The sequence below is a fragment of the Anguilla rostrata genome, chromosome 13, assembly GCF_018555375.3.
Source record: "Anguilla rostrata isolate EN2019 chromosome 13, ASM1855537v3, whole genome shotgun sequence".
Classification (NCBI taxonomy): Eukaryota; Metazoa; Chordata; class Actinopteri; order Anguilliformes; family Anguillidae; genus Anguilla; species Anguilla rostrata.
In genome coordinates, this window is record NC_057945.1 from 8,314,201 (window position 1) to 8,329,487 (window position 15,287).

The 15,287-nt window shown below is 41.5% G+C and overlaps 1 protein-coding gene across 3 annotated transcripts in view; it reads right to left on the reverse strand.

The window, feature by feature from the left end:
• LOC135237172 (protein-glutamine gamma-glutamyltransferase 2-like) overlaps window positions 1–15,287 on the reverse strand; it is a 33,731-nt gene that overhangs the window by 17,030 nt on the left and 1,414 nt on the right. Inside the window, exons 2-13 of one of the 3 annotated variants that reach the window (XM_064303996.1) lie at window positions 14,664–14,834; window positions 13,429–13,671; window positions 12,643–12,761; window positions 12,227–12,355; window positions 10,824–11,001; window positions 8,278–8,413; window positions 6,251–6,360; window positions 5,751–5,993; window positions 4,017–4,301; window positions 3,514–3,677; window positions 2,857–2,990; window positions 1,210–1,570 (exon numbers count right to left, since the gene is read on the reverse strand). The exons of 1 other annotated variant lie outside the window; for it this stretch is intronic. In XM_064303996.1, the coding sequence (XP_064160066.1) occupies window positions 1,405–1,570; window positions 2,857–2,990; window positions 3,514–3,677; window positions 4,017–4,301; window positions 5,751–5,993; window positions 6,251–6,360; window positions 8,278–8,413; window positions 10,824–11,001; window positions 12,227–12,355; window positions 12,643–12,761; window positions 13,429–13,671; window positions 14,664–14,834 (2,078 nt within the window). In that variant the 3' untranslated portion in view covers window positions 1,210–1,404. Of the gene's footprint in view, window positions 1–1,209; window positions 1,571–2,856; window positions 2,991–3,513; window positions 3,678–4,016; window positions 4,302–5,750; window positions 5,994–6,250; window positions 6,361–8,277; window positions 8,414–10,823; window positions 11,002–12,226; window positions 12,356–12,642; window positions 12,762–13,428; window positions 13,672–14,663; window positions 14,835–15,287 lie in introns of those variants that run through there. One more of the 3 variants, XM_064303999.1, reaches the window with a different exon arrangement.

Genomic DNA, 15,287 nt, shown 5'->3' on the forward strand with positions numbered 1-15,287 from the left:
GTGCCGCCATGAGTCATTGATTGTCTGTCCCAGACGCTTGGCCACACCTACGGCCGTCAGCCCCTCCCTGTCCTGCAGGTGCAGCTCCGCCCCCTTGGCCAGCAACTCACACATGCAGTCAGCCTGGCCCCGCGATGCCGCGGCGTGTAGCGCCGCACACCCCCTAGGGGTCTGGGAGTGAACATCCGCACCTAGCAGGTCAAAATCCCCATCAGTCTTCACCTTAATCTGAACACCTGTCCAAAGAAAGACATATGAACGTGTATGAATGCATACAGTACATTTCAGTATATGTAGTCCTCTGGGATCAAACCCACAACCTTTGCATTGTTAGGGCATTGCTCTACCAACTGACAACTATTATGATGAAATGACAATACACGCTCTAATGCAGGATCCATCATATTTTCACACTAGTTTCAAAATTGTTCGCTACGTGCCTACGCAGTTTGTGGAAAAACTCTGCTGAAAGAGTGATACAAGATACGTAGTCCCAAATAGGGAACATGGACATGTTGGAAATGAAACTTGCTTTATAAAAGTGCAAAGTCTGTAAGTCTATTGCCTCTGGTTTTAATCTTCACAATTTCCAATATGCTGTACAGTCAGCCTACTCTAAGAGTATGAATTAGGCTCTTTGAGAGAAGGTTTGAATCTCATGCAATCTGCCCAGTGGTGAGTGCATGTTTTTTGAAGTACAGTAGACATATACAGAGCTGTAGCAGTTGTCAAAGATCTGCGCTGTTAGCATCCTTGCCATTTGAGCCTTTCAGCAAATGTAACTTAAAATGTTGTTTTATGTGATGAATAGAAACACCATGCAGCGATAGGACTGTTCTCAATTTTTCCTCATTATTTTTTGTTCTAATTAATATTAATTGAGATTTTCATACCCTAAATATCTCTGATGGCCACTAGCATTTGGCTTTATTGCTTTAGTTCTGTACACGGTCCAGCTCTTAGCTGAAGAACAGTGCAAAAGCTTTTTAAGATTATTTTGTGTAAGAGCGTGTAGATTTGTGTGATTTTGTGTAAGAACGTGTGGTTGTGTGTAGGTTTGGGAGACTCATTTTTCATTATGAAATTGGGTATGTGTTGGTTAATTTCACTAATATGTTTTGTGTGCGGTTCCATTTTGTATAATGTCAGGGAAATGACTAGTGAGGACAGTGCAGTTATTCCAACAGTTAGAATGAAAGAAAAATAAGGTTTGCATGGAGTAAAGGGTCTTTATTCCAGCTCAGAGCCACTCAAATAATCCTTTATAGCCTGCGCGACATCAGCATAGCTGCAGAAAATGGACAGAATCCCTGTTTTGCCATCTCTGTGAACCTTCACCATAGATACCACAAGAGATTGTAATCCCTACATTGTACTTTTTTACAGTGTGAAGTGGTTTAACATTTAAAATAAGCCAGTTATCATGGATTTCACATGTATTTTGCAGCTTGTTTGGATGTCCCGGAACTGGTCACAGTTCAGGTTAGCCATCAGCTTCTTGGGTCCAATTCTGTAGGGTGTGAAGGCCACTATAACTCGAGCCTGCTGCCCTGGGCCCACAGACAAAAACCTGCAGAGAGACGTACACACACAGCAACACAGTACATTTTACTATGTTACATTTTCAAAACTATTTCACAGGTGGTCCACAATCACCATGGGCTAGCCAAATATAGATTTTGGTATAGCTATGTTATGCCATTATTGTGTTGTTGACTATTCTCCAAATAATTCCATTGTTCTGAAGTTCTAAATGAACAAGAATGGAAGCCGTTGTGTCTAGTGCACAGGCACATGGGCATACCAACAGTAGCAGTCAGTCAGTCACACACTGCCAAAGTGGCAAGCAGTCAATTGATGAAACATGTCACATCCACTAAAGTGGAAAAACCATGTAACTAGTCAACTGTATTAACTTCAGGTACCGTATTGTCTTTGTTAGCTAGATAATTACAGCCGTGGTGACTAATGTTACTATTTAGTTGGATCTTTCTGGCAACTTTCATGTCTAGCTAGCTAACTAACTGTCTAACTAATTTTATATGGCCAGCTAGTGCTAAGAATGAACATTATAACTAGCTAATAAATTCCCTTTCATGATTTGTTTTGTGTTACTACTGTTTCATTAATTTTATGAATAAGAGCGTAGCTACCGTAAGTAGCTAACATTAGCTAAAATTATAGTTAGCAAGGGATCTATCCGAACCATTCTAGCTAGCTAAATGCGTGGTATTTGCATGCTCGCTAAACATGTTAGCTATGGTTTCAAATCATATTGCTAGCCAGCTAGCTAAATATATATTTGAGTAAATTTATTCATGAAAAAATATCTGTTTATTAATTCGATAGGCCTGAACGTCTGTCTAAATGAAAAAAATTCAACTTGATACGTATACATTTTCTTATATTAATATGACCTCATTGACAATAACTTTTAGACATGCAACATGCTTGGATTATCTAGTGCTCTGTCCTGATATCGCTTCATGGTCTCCAACCTAATTTTTCAAATGGCGGTTTTGCTCATAGTCCTTAACAAGCTAGAATATTTTAAATTAAATTTAGTTTTTATTAACAAAATGACATTTTGTATTCATGCAAGATATGTATTATATGGGATCATTGTTCAAATATAAGGTATTGCAGTAAAAGTGAATACAGGAATTCTGCCGTTCTGTGGGAAGGTGCTTGTGCAGCATGATCTCAAGCTAAGCCAAGTTCTCTTAGGCCCTACGATCATGATCAATGTCTTTTTTTGAGGGTGCTTTCCATTTCTAATTTTTGTCCATTCCAACAATCATATCAGTCAAATGAAACACTCCTGCTGTGTTGGAAACCATGCAGGTGGACACTCACCTGGTTTCTACAGGGTCCCTCAATAAGCCACTGCCAGACACTTTTATGGAGCAATTAGTCAAAGCCTCGGGTAACGGGTTATCAAAATTGATCTCCGCCTGCAAGTTCTTTAGCTGCACAGGATTTCCAATGACCTGAAAAGGTTCACACAAGAAGCTGAGTGTCTGGGCACCCTGGATTCTGAACAGAATTCCTAGTTTACAGACGAACCCCCTTTTCAAGCATGGATACAGTTATATAAGGCCTGAGAAAGGCCACTGGAGTGTGTGTGTGAAATAATAATAATAATAATAATAATTACTATTATTATTATTATTATTATTATTATTATTACACACACACTCCAGCCCATGATAATTATTATTCTTAAATGGCGGGTCTTTATGGTGACAGTGTCACCACAAATACATAATAATAATTATTATTATTATTATAATTATTCAAATTTAAATGCAGTAGTATATAGAAGATAAATGATTTCAGGACATTTTCAAAAAATTATATGCAACATTTACATAATCTATTAAGAAATATATGCTGTTCATGTATTGTAAAGATCATTATTCTGGTCTGTGTTGGTCTGATACAGTGATGTCATCCCCGCAGTGTTTTAATAGCCCAGGATGTATCTTCAGTAGGAGAGTGCGCAGGACTCACAGTGATGCTGAAGGGGGGATTTTCAAGCACAATGTCCTTCTCTGCCAGGTACACCTCCTCGGTGTGCTCCTTGTCATTGGCTACTGCTGTCACTTTGATGCTCTTGTTTTCCTGTATGTGACTCCCATATTTGGAGAAGGGAATCTGGAAAGGGACCGTCAGCTCTGCCAATCACAAAAGAGCGCTTTTTTGTTTAGTCGTGTTTTCATATGTTTGTGATGTAACTGCTAAACAGCATGCCTGAAATCCCATGTGTACATGTCACTGAAATGCTACACTAGGATGATGTGTATGAGATAACCAAAATGTTCCGCTAGTGTGTGAGTTTGCGTAAGACTTCTGAAATTCTAAGCCAGCATGATGTGTGTAAGGTTACGGAAATGTTACATGGACACGTGTGTGTGCGTGTATGCATGTGCGTAATGTTACAGAAATGCTGCAGTAGCATGAGTGTGTGCATAAGGGAACTGTGTTCGGTACAGCAGAAGAGAGTGACCTTTCACCTTCGTTGGTAAGTAGCTGTACTTCCTGTTCTTCACTGCAGACATCAGATTCAAGTACACTGTTATACAGCATGACCTGGGCGTTGACATGGAGCACCACATCACGCGGCGTGGGGCTCTGCAGTCGGATCACCAGGTCGATGTCCGTGCCGTTGATTAGCTTGCTGTGTTCTTCAATCTTGACTGAGATTTTGGGAGGGGGTGGCACTGGGGCTGGCTCTGGTTCGCGGAGTTTTTCAGATCTCTTTACCGCTTCTTTGAACGCCTCCCTTTCCTTCTCTGTACCTGTGAGTGCCATAGACATACATGCATTAGCGCTGATGTACATAATTATATTCATATAGCTACAGCCCTGTAATGGTACTCTACCTATGGCCCAATTTACACCTGTTCGTTTCTTGCGACTCATCTAGATTATACCTGGATAAGATTCAACCACACTACATTTACGCCTGGTAAGTAGGATGCGTCTCCGGTCAGCCAAATTTAAAGCTGATTGCAAAGAAATGCAGAACCCCGACAACCCACTCCCTGTTTTGTTCCGCCTCTTGAAGAGCAAAGATGGTGGCCACTTCCAGAATGGGAGGTTTGTATGGCATTTTTCAGTTTCTTAAAATTAAGGGAAAAATGCCATATTAGGCAGGTCAATAACAAAAGATGAGACAGCTGTTTAATACAGAAGCTGTCTCATCTTCATCTGGGTGCTGCTGTAGCGAAAATAGATCTGAGTTTGTTTTGAACGGAGGTATCTGTCCATATCGCAAGTAAGCATTTAGTTTCGCTCAAGCTCTAACCATGCGCGTCCTCTGTCCTCCATACTGTATCTGTGGCTACAGCTCCCCAATGGTACTGTACCTATGGTTGCAGCCCCTCATTGTTACCGTATGCACAAATAAATGATACCATACACTTTTTTTTTGTACTGTTGGTTCAATTGATCAAACCAAATACTTAATTACCCTCCTTTTTCTTTCTAAAATTACTCAATTCAATTCAAGATGCTTTATTGGCATGACATACTTAAGTATGTGTTGCCAAATCGTTGCAAAACACATTACATTGTACATAAAGTACAGTGTAATGTTATCAGTATAAAAAAGAACACCTAACAAATACATGCAACTACATTAACTTAAGAAGAACATGAATAAAACAACAAATCACAACCCATGATCATTTATTAACAATAGTGGAGAAGACAAGCAAAGCGGACAGAACTGTATTGGCAATGTGACTTCAAACTCGTCTCCTCCCCACCTTTCCTCCACATATTTCCAGGCGAGTGGTAGTGGGGGAGTGGAGGAAAGGAGGTGAGGAGTGAAAAGTAATGGGACACACACAGTAATGAAATAAACCAGAAAAGAAACTTTAACTCTGCCCCAACCAGCCATGTGATATTTGGATGGACTAATTTCAGACAGGGGGATGTCTATGAACTTTCAACCTGCTTGTGAAATGTTTTCGTTGGGGCCATGCACACACCGTGACATTCAAGCTGAAAACGCTGCCTCTTTTAGTTCATCTCTTGGTGGGGCAGTTTAAAAACAAGAAGTTTGATTTCATTTGGAGCATTCTGGTGCCTTTCCTGGAGGGCACTGTACTTTGTATTACATGCCACACAGAAATAAGAGGTGAATTTTTCTTAAGGAGAAATACTGATAATTGACAGGAGGATCCTTTTCAAGCAGAATGACAGTAGACTCGCAGTGAGGAATCCCATTTCCTCTGGCTTACCCTCTGGATACTTGTAGTTTGCAGTGATGTCGAGTCGTTCGTCACTGCCCACTGATTTAGTGCTGATGTTCTGACCCACCAACTTTGTGTCTAATAGGATCCTCTTCTGTGACCCGTCGGCCATGATTTTCCAATTGACCCGGTCCGCATTGACCTCGGCGAAGACGAAAGGCAGGTCATACTTCAGCTCTGTGTGTCCCTCATGTACAGCCTTCACTGCAGCTGGGCCACAGCAGTGTACCCCTGGGGTACAGATAGAGAGAGAGAGGGGCTGAGCCAGTGTACCCCTGGAAAGTACCTACTGAAAATCTCAGTACTTGCTAAGCACCTATTGGGTCTGGTAAGCTAAATACCTACTGAATCTGGTAATGCATTAGCATAGCTAAGGATTCACTGGGTCTGGTAATACATTAACATAACTCTGTATCTGCAGCATGTTTAATGCCCAAGTTCTGAATGTACTGATTCTCAGACAGAGCAGGACGGGAACTGGACCGTACCATCACTCAGCTCCTGAGGGGTGGGGTCCAGAACCTGCCAGCCATCATAAAGTGGTTCTCCAGGGAGATCAGGTCGCCTCATCCAACCTTCTACCCACACATGATAGTTCCTGTGTGCGTACAGAACAGAGATCAGAATCAATCCTTAATTGATCTAAAGCAGTGTTTCTCAACCCTGGTCCTCGGGACCCACTGTGTATGCTGGTTTTTGTCAAAGCCAATCACTTGATCAATGAAGATTGTTGAAAATGTGTTGTACCATAATTCCGTAGTTAAATTCATTTTTAACACAATGCAGGTTTAGCTTTTTCTGTCAGTAGAAGTTCACGTAGCACAGATGATTCCAGGTTTCAACACTCTTGGCAAATGGGACCCAACTGATTTACCTGTCATTTTGCAATTGTATCAATTAGAAACTGAACCTCTTTCATTTGGCATTATTTGCCATAGTACACACAGCACAGAAAATGAAAGCATGGGGGTGGACTGTTTAACGAGAGGCTAAAAAGTCATGATTTGAGTCATGATCTAATGATTTAAAGACCAGTTTCTGCATCCTGCTCCATCGGGTGTAACAGACAGTGAAATGAGTTAGTTGGAACATTTTATTTTTCTTAGACCTACGGTCAGACAGGTATTAGTTCTCTGTTAAGTGCATAATCTCAGAGCTGACAGGAGTTGTTCTTCACAGCCAGACCTGTGTCAAATACGTATTAGTTTTGGATTCAAATACTTATCTGTGCTCTGCTCATCTTGCCTGGTGTAACTGAGCCTGCCGATATGACCAGATGGTGGGGTTTACACTTTTTGAGACTATTTGGTAGTAAAATTGCTTTGTTTAGAAAAAAAAGAAAAAATAGAACACCTCAACCTCCTGTCCTGATTGGTACTGAGGTTATTGAAGCCTGAGGAAATTGAACTCGTTGAAAGTTAATAACACCATTATGATTCTATTTATAGGACTTTTACTGAGTGTACTGTATTGTTGTCTGTACAGTACACTGTGTAATTTTGGCATGGCCATACCAGCAGGTATGGCCATGCCAAATTTACACAGAAAAAACAGGCTTGGTAGGATAATCACGATGTGTGGTAAATTTATAGGTGAGCAACAGCAAGATCTACCTTGGCAGATAAGATATTGCTCATCCCCTTTTGTTATGTGTTGAATGCTGACTGTTGTATTGACTTTTTTTGTAGGCTGCAAAACAAACTGCCTTAGTAAGGACAATAATGTTTAACCCCTCCGCTATATCACCCACCCTGTTCTAAACACAAGCCTGAAAATGAACCCAAAATAAAATGGGTACTATTCTTGAACTCTTTTGAAGACAGGCATAGTCTTAGTCTCTTCTGAAAGGTAACCCTTGTTTTCCAAGATTCAGAATTACTCTAAATGTTTCTGAAAGTAACAGAAGTTCAAAAACAGTGGATGAAATGATTTTAAAAAAAATTGATGCAGATGTTTGTGGGTGTGGCTGCTGGATTTAGAAACATGATGGAGCCATTGGACACAACACTGGACAAATCCTGGTTTGAATTTGATGACAATGCCACCAAAGGTGAGCATGCTGCATAGTTTTTTCTGAGCTATGGTATGCCTAGGCAGGTTTCCAAAAAGGCTATTGGTGACTCCAGAACGACACTTGGTAACCAAATGATATTTTGGGTGTTATAGGTGTAAAATACTATATATCGTACACTACATGCTAGTTGAAGACATAAAATAAGACATGAAATAAGCTCGTTTTCCCCCTGCCTGTCACCCTCCCCTCCCCCATTCATATGTATACAATACGCTTGCTGTGTTTTAACATCGGTTATGGAGATAGTTTATAGAGACAGAACTGTGACTCTGAACACTTTAAAATGGTATATTGTGTGGCCAGACTGATTCCACAATAAAAAATTGAATGAATGCAATTAAAGGGGTTAGAGTGAGTATCTTTGTTGTATAGAGACAGGATCTGGCAACCCCGGAAAAAAATTAGTGATTGAGTAATCTGGCAGGAAATATTGAAACTCACCATATACTGTCATCGCTCTCCTTGGGTTCGATGCCATGCTCAGAGTAGTATTCATCGATTAATAGATTTCCTTGAGTGTCATGAGCAGACATGAAATTTGTGATCACACGACAGGGGATTCCCAAGCACCTCAAAACTTTAAAGAAAATTGATTACAGTTATTAGTCTTGCTTGCTGCGTAAAAATAAAATAAAATAACCACATTATATTTTTGAACAATTCTATACATCTAGTGTTTTAGGTGTTGAAAAGCACAAACCCATATACATTCTACTTCAAAGAAACGCATAGGCATAGATTAAGTAATTTTTCCTTTAGCATGAATTGCAAATAAATGAAAGTGTTTGGAACATTTTTAAATGGATTAAAGTAAGTGTTTCTTCATGGGTTTTATTGTATACATGATGGACCTAATTGTATGTCGGTAGATGATCCATAGGTCAAGCTAACATTAATTGTGGTGTTTGCAAGGTTGATAAAGTACCATTAGCCTTGTTGAACTGGAGTGTATAACTGCTAGTTGGAATTTAGGTAACTACCGTAACTTACAACAATAGTGGGTAAATTTCATGTTTGGTGATGACAAAGAAAATGATAATGTTATCATAAATTATAAATGTTTGCCCCATTTTACCTCCTGAAGTGAGCATTTTTCTTTTGAATGCTTGTAGAGAAGTAATGTTTCCTTGGTGCACATACTAACATTGTTAGCAACTACGCTTGTCAGACAGCCAGTTTTCAACCAGAATGTCCGGTTTTCAAATTATTCGTACGTCTTTTGTTTGTGTACATAATGTCCAATTTAATTGCCAGTCCTTGTAAAGGATGGGAGAATGTTACCGGTAGCGATGTTTTCACATTAACTACATACCTGTGCCAGGGTTGGTTGGCACAACCCCCAAAATGTGCAAACCAACCCCGCTCACATTGCGACCCACCTCTGTGATAGTATTATGTTACCCAGCTAACATCACTCATCACAGACTTTAAAATCTGGCGACAAATTGGAGCTGATTCCTATCTCCAAAACTGGATACTACAAAACTGAAATGTTTGCCTCACAAAAAAGTGAGTAATTTCTCAGATGTTTTAACATGATACATGACTGCAGTTCAAGAAAACAAATATTTTGCCGTTACATTTTTTGTGTGCCAACCAACCCCGGTCTCCCCTACTTAGCTGCTTTAGTACTTTCAGTCATTTGTGGCATAAAATGCTTTTGTGGGAGGGGGGGTCAAAGTGTATGCACTACACTATGCAATCTGTTAATCACTAAATAACTGTTTACGATTGCATTCATTTGGATTCCTTGACATACACACACACACACAAATACACTTATAATATAGCCAACAGACTTTTGGCAGTATCTCCTGGAATATTTATCAAAATCTCAGGCCATTCATTGCAGACAAAGAGAGGGTAATTCTGTGTGTTTAACCTGAAATACACCATTCAAGCTCGAAGCAACCACCCAAAATGTCAGTGTTACCTTTGGCCCTGCTCTTCCCTATGTCAACCCATACCTACACCAGCAAGCCCCATACCTACATAGCACCGAGGGTTTGGCACTTTTCAGGCTTTCCTACACAAATAACCACAATGACTACAGACTCTCAGCCCATAAGAACCTTAACTTATGTACCTTCTGACCTCATGCGAATAGACAGAATTCACAAACAACTTCACATGTCCACAATAAAGCCCCAAACTTAGGGGATTTCACGTCTGCTTCTTCTTCTTTTTTTTCCTGCCAATTACATCATCGCAGATGCTCCAGTACCACAATCAGTAATGCTCCCCATTTGACATTTAGCTACATCAGCCAATAACCTCGGATAGGGGAGATCGAGGTCAGTTGTTCCCCATTTCGTCTTTTACTAAAATGCTTAGATAACTTGATACTGTCTATTAACTTCTGGTGATGTTCCTTTAATTAAATTGCTAACATGAAAGGCCTATTTTGACTTCAAACAGACTGAGTTCATAAGGAACAAGTGACCCCATCCTCAGGGTCAGTTGTGCCCATAGTTTAAGTCAATTGTGTGCCTTACCTTAAACAAAAAGACACGATGAATGATTCATTACCATTTTTAAATCATTGCACATGTTCAGACACATGTTTTTTTTAACCTCTACCAGTAAAACCTGTTGAATACAAAATCCAACGACTTTTTTATTCAAACTACCGTCATGTTGGGTTTAAATTTCTCCTCGCTTGCTTGCTGCGGGTGTCTCTTGTCTGCACACATCTTTGCCAGTCTATCACAAATATGCTTTGAATAAAACAATTTGCTACACATGACAGGGTCATCATTAACAGTGTATTTTAAATGGCAGGGTTATCAGTGTACTTCTGCAGTGTGACTGGGCCAGTGAAGCATCATGTCCTTGAGTTTGAGAGCAAGTTAGAAGCATGTTGAGAGTTTGTTAAGAGCATGTTGAGAGTATATTAAGTGCATGTTGAGAGTATGTTAAGAGCATGCTGAGAGTATTTTAAGAGCATGTTGAGAGTATGCTGACAGCATGTCGACAGCATCCCTTACCTGTGCACATGACCCCACCGAACACCCAGCACTGGCCATATTTGACAGGGTGGTAGTCAGACTCCTTCCACTTCCTCAGGATGTCCAAGCTGCCGTTCCAGTGCATTGGAGACACTCCGCCCCAAAAAAAAATGCTCCAATTGCCCTGTAGCACGCCTCTGTCATCGTTACTGTTGATCTGGCGGAGAGAAGCAAGCGGCTTTATTTCACATTCATATTCACACTCACAGATACAGGAAGTCTTTGTGAGTCTCTGATCCCAGACATGGAGAGATCTCTGGAGACTCTGGCCTGGCCGTCTGGGAAAAGCACTTACTGTAGCAGCGATAGGCCACACCAGGGATGTGCAGCTTAGACCTTGGTCAGATTCTCAGAGGGATGGTACATGGAAATGTGACATTTGACACCCACATCCTCGCTATTTTCAACTTCCCTGTGTCTCATAGTTTGAATAACATCAGACCCACCCTCACTGCGCTGATGTTATCAGTTAGGAAATATTCAGTACATTCTGTCGAAAAATTTAGGGCTCTGAAGAGCACCATTTCACCAGGCTTGTAGTGGAGAGGAATATGAATCTGCCAATGACGTGTGTTTTTATTCTGGAAATGCAACATTGGATTTTATAGTCTAAGTAATTACAATAGAGGAAGTCTCCATTCATTATAGATGGGAAACAAATCAATGGAAGCACAACATGGTTTTCTGGTTTTCATGGGATTCTGGTGGTTCTGTTGGTTCCATATTGGTTTTGGGAATGTTGTCCTTGCATGGATTGGGGTGTGTGCTAGTTTGTAGAGGGGTGTGTGTGTGGGTTGTAAAAGGGTGTGTGTTAGGGTATAGAGGGGTGTGTGTAGGTTGCATTTGGGTGTGTGTTAGGGTATAGAGAAGTGTGTGTGTAGGTTGTATTGGGGTGTGTGTTCAGGTGTACGGGTGTGTGTGTAGGTTGTATTGGGGTGTGTGTTAGGGAGTAGGGGTGTGTGTGTATAGGTTATATTGGGGTGTGTGTTAGGGTGTAGGGGTTTGTGTGTAGGTTGTATTGGGGTGTGTGTTAGGGTGTAGGGGTTTGTGTGTAGGTTGTATTGGGGTGTGTGTTAGGGTGCAGAGGGGTGTGTGTTAGGGTGTAGAGGGGTGTGTGTAGGTTGCATTGGGGTGTGGGTATAGGTTGTATTGGGGTGTGTGTGTGTAGGTTGTATTGGGGTGTGTGTTAGGGTGTACGGGTGTGTGTGTAGGTTGTATTGGAATGTGTGTTAGGGTGTAGGAGTGTATGTGTAGGTTGTATTGGGGTGTGTGTTAGGGTGTAGGGGTGTGTGTATAGGTTGTATTGGGGTGTGTGTTAGGGTGCAGAGGGGTGTGTGTTAGGGTGTAGAGGGGTGTGTGTTGGGGTGTAGGGATGGATATACCATAGCGCTGACCACTCTGCTGACATAGATGGGGTTGCAGCGTGCGGAGAAATCCTCGGCTGCGTTCTTCTTACATTTGGGGTTGAGGTCCAGCATTTTCAAGCAGATGTCGAGGATGTCACTTTCAAACTGAAAGCATCAGAAAGATCTCTCATCACAGAGTACAGTGGACACATATTTACTGGCTTCTGAAGGGATGTTATAGGCTGTTATATAAATCTATAACATGACATATGCAGCAGCTTCTGGTCTGCCCTGCACTGTATATAATTGTCAGGCCAGACTATAATTGCATCACAAGCGTAGTGATTTGTGAAGGTATCTTCCATTCAATAACTATTTTGATATGTCAGGAGGCATGGTCGCATGTGAGTTGATGTCAGTGCAGGAAGTCTTATGTATTCAGGCTCCATTACCTGTCCAAAGTCCCAGGCCAACTCATGAATGTAGTCACTTGTCCCTCTGTAAATCAAGCCGTGTTCACTCATCACATACTCCTGCCTCTCCTCTTCATCGGCCAGGTGCACCCAGTCCTCTGAGAATGCATACGCAACGGATTTAATGCGCGCTTACACACACTGCAGAGCTTTAATGAGCAGACAGTGCCACTTTAATAAAGCTTGTACCCACAACACAGCTTTAATAACATTACATTACATTACATTAGAGGCATTTAGCAGACGCTCTTATCCAGAGCGACTTACACAACTTTTTACATAGCATTTTACATTGTATCCATTTATACAGCTGGATATATACTGAAGCAATGCAGGTAAAGTACCTTGCTCAAGGGTACAACGGCAGTGTCCTTACCCGGGAATCGATAATAAGTGCTTGTACATACAGCACAGCTTGAATGAATGCTTATATGAGCAGGGCAGATTTAATTCACATTTATATATATATAGCACAGATTATGGAGTGCTTATACACACAGCGCAGCATTAACGAGCAAAGGAAATCTTTCAGCATTTCTTGACAACTTTTGTTGTAAATTAATCAGCCCATACAGCTGCAGAGTGCACACGTATCTTTGGTGAAAAGTGGTTCTCAATAGTCTGATTTAGGAGTGAAACAGCATTGGTGTTTATAGCCACTTATAAAATGAAAGCAAGGTAGCGGGTTATAAAATAAGTAGAGCTGTACATCCCTGACTTATGTGTTTCTGGAAAGTTCCTTCCACAGAGAGACAGCACACTCACCTGCACACCAAGGGTTAAACAGGAGGACAAAGGCCCCAGCGCTGTGGCCCACGGTCATATCGGGGTTCGTCTTCACAGAGAGGGTGTACTCCCCAATGCTGGCATCCGCCGGGCTAGTGATGGCCAGGGTCACTGATGTAGCGGAAGTCTCCTGGACCTTAGCATCCCAGGACTTCTTCGCCAGGCTTTCGCCGGCGACACCAAACACACACTTGGTCCCCAAATCTTCAGAGGGCTCGGGTCCTGGATTAAAAAGAGCACAATATTAACTTGCTTTTTTGGTTTTGTTCTTGCTAGTCTCTCATTCCGTTGTGAGAAGGGATTATGAGAATTTCCCAAAATTAGATTCTAGTGTTCCAAGCAAGTAACATAAAAACCAACATGTCGTCTGTTCACTTAACAGCAACTTCTCTTGGGTTATCATTTACACATGAAATAACATCAGATGGGATCTCTGTCAATGGCCATTTAAGAGTGTTTGGACTGCAGCTTCGGTGGTGCAGTGGTCAATGCACACCGTGGTCCTGCTCGCTCGAACCCAGGTCCTGCCTGATCCGAGTATGGCCGCCGCGTTGAGGAAGAGGAAGAATGGACGACCGCTTCCGGGGAGGGAGGGAGGAACTCGGCAGGGAGAATGATTGCGTGCAGATCGGCCTTGTGGGTTATCAGGATCACGATCAACGGCTCGAGGAGACGTGATGACCTCCTTCCTACCGCTGACCGACGGGGTTGCGAAGCGGCAAATTGCAATTTTTGCAATAAATAGAAATGACCGTTGTTAACCAAAATATTAATTAACATCCAGAGATCACTTTGCTGGGTGAAATAGCAATTTGTTCAACTTTTCTGTTCAAATTTCATAAAACTATGTGTACTATGTATACTAAACTATTCTCCAGAGAATTACGCATGTGCTCTCTGTCCAGCTGGTTATCTTCAGTGATCCGCTAAGCTCGACGCCCTTGTGTTATCTCAGCATTAATGATCCTCTATCCGCTGTACAAATATATTTTACATCCACTGTCCATATCACAGATAATTATGCAGCTAGTCAGTGTAGTATTTCTGACTTTGCCATCGACATCTCAAAATACTGTTACATTTAAAAAGAGACCTGTGTTAAGTCGTGATCTTCAGTTCCCTTATGAAGCGGCTAATGGGACACAGCAGAGTGTGATAGCCCCCTAGATACTTTTAGTGAGCTCATCACTAAAGAGCAGAGAGCGATTGCACACCTGTTTGGACGGTGAGTTCCAAGGACTCCGACTTGAGGCTTCGGGCACTGCTGGAGTGGAGAGTAAGCAGGAAGGTCTGCCCTCGCCTGACGATCAGCCGCTCTGTAGAGATTTCACTTGTTCTGTGGCCCTCATTGTTCTTCTGACAGAGGAGATCCACTTTGGAGAGATCTAAAACACAGGATACAATTTGTCATTAGATCCACAGGTCACTCAAAAAACCCACAATCCAACTTGTCATCAGAGCTACAGGTCACTCTAATACACAAATGTAATTATTATAGTAATGTGAGTAAAGGCTGTGGTAATGTAACAGCTATATCCACCAGCTCTGCACACTGTTCGGAAGTTATTTTTTCCCTTTCTTCTTGGCAGATTTGCTTCAAGTCCAAAGTAGAAAAAGGGACTGGTGCACTTCAGAAAATAGATGAGAAAGGAGGATTATCTAGAAATACTGAAACAACACCTCAAGACATCAGCTAGATTAAAAGTTAAAACTTGGTCACAACTGGGTCTTCCAGCAAGACAATGATCCTAAGCATACCCCCAAAGTTGTTACAAAATGGCTTAAAGAAAACAAGGTAAAAGTATTGGAGTGGCCATCACAAAGTCCCTGACCTGAAT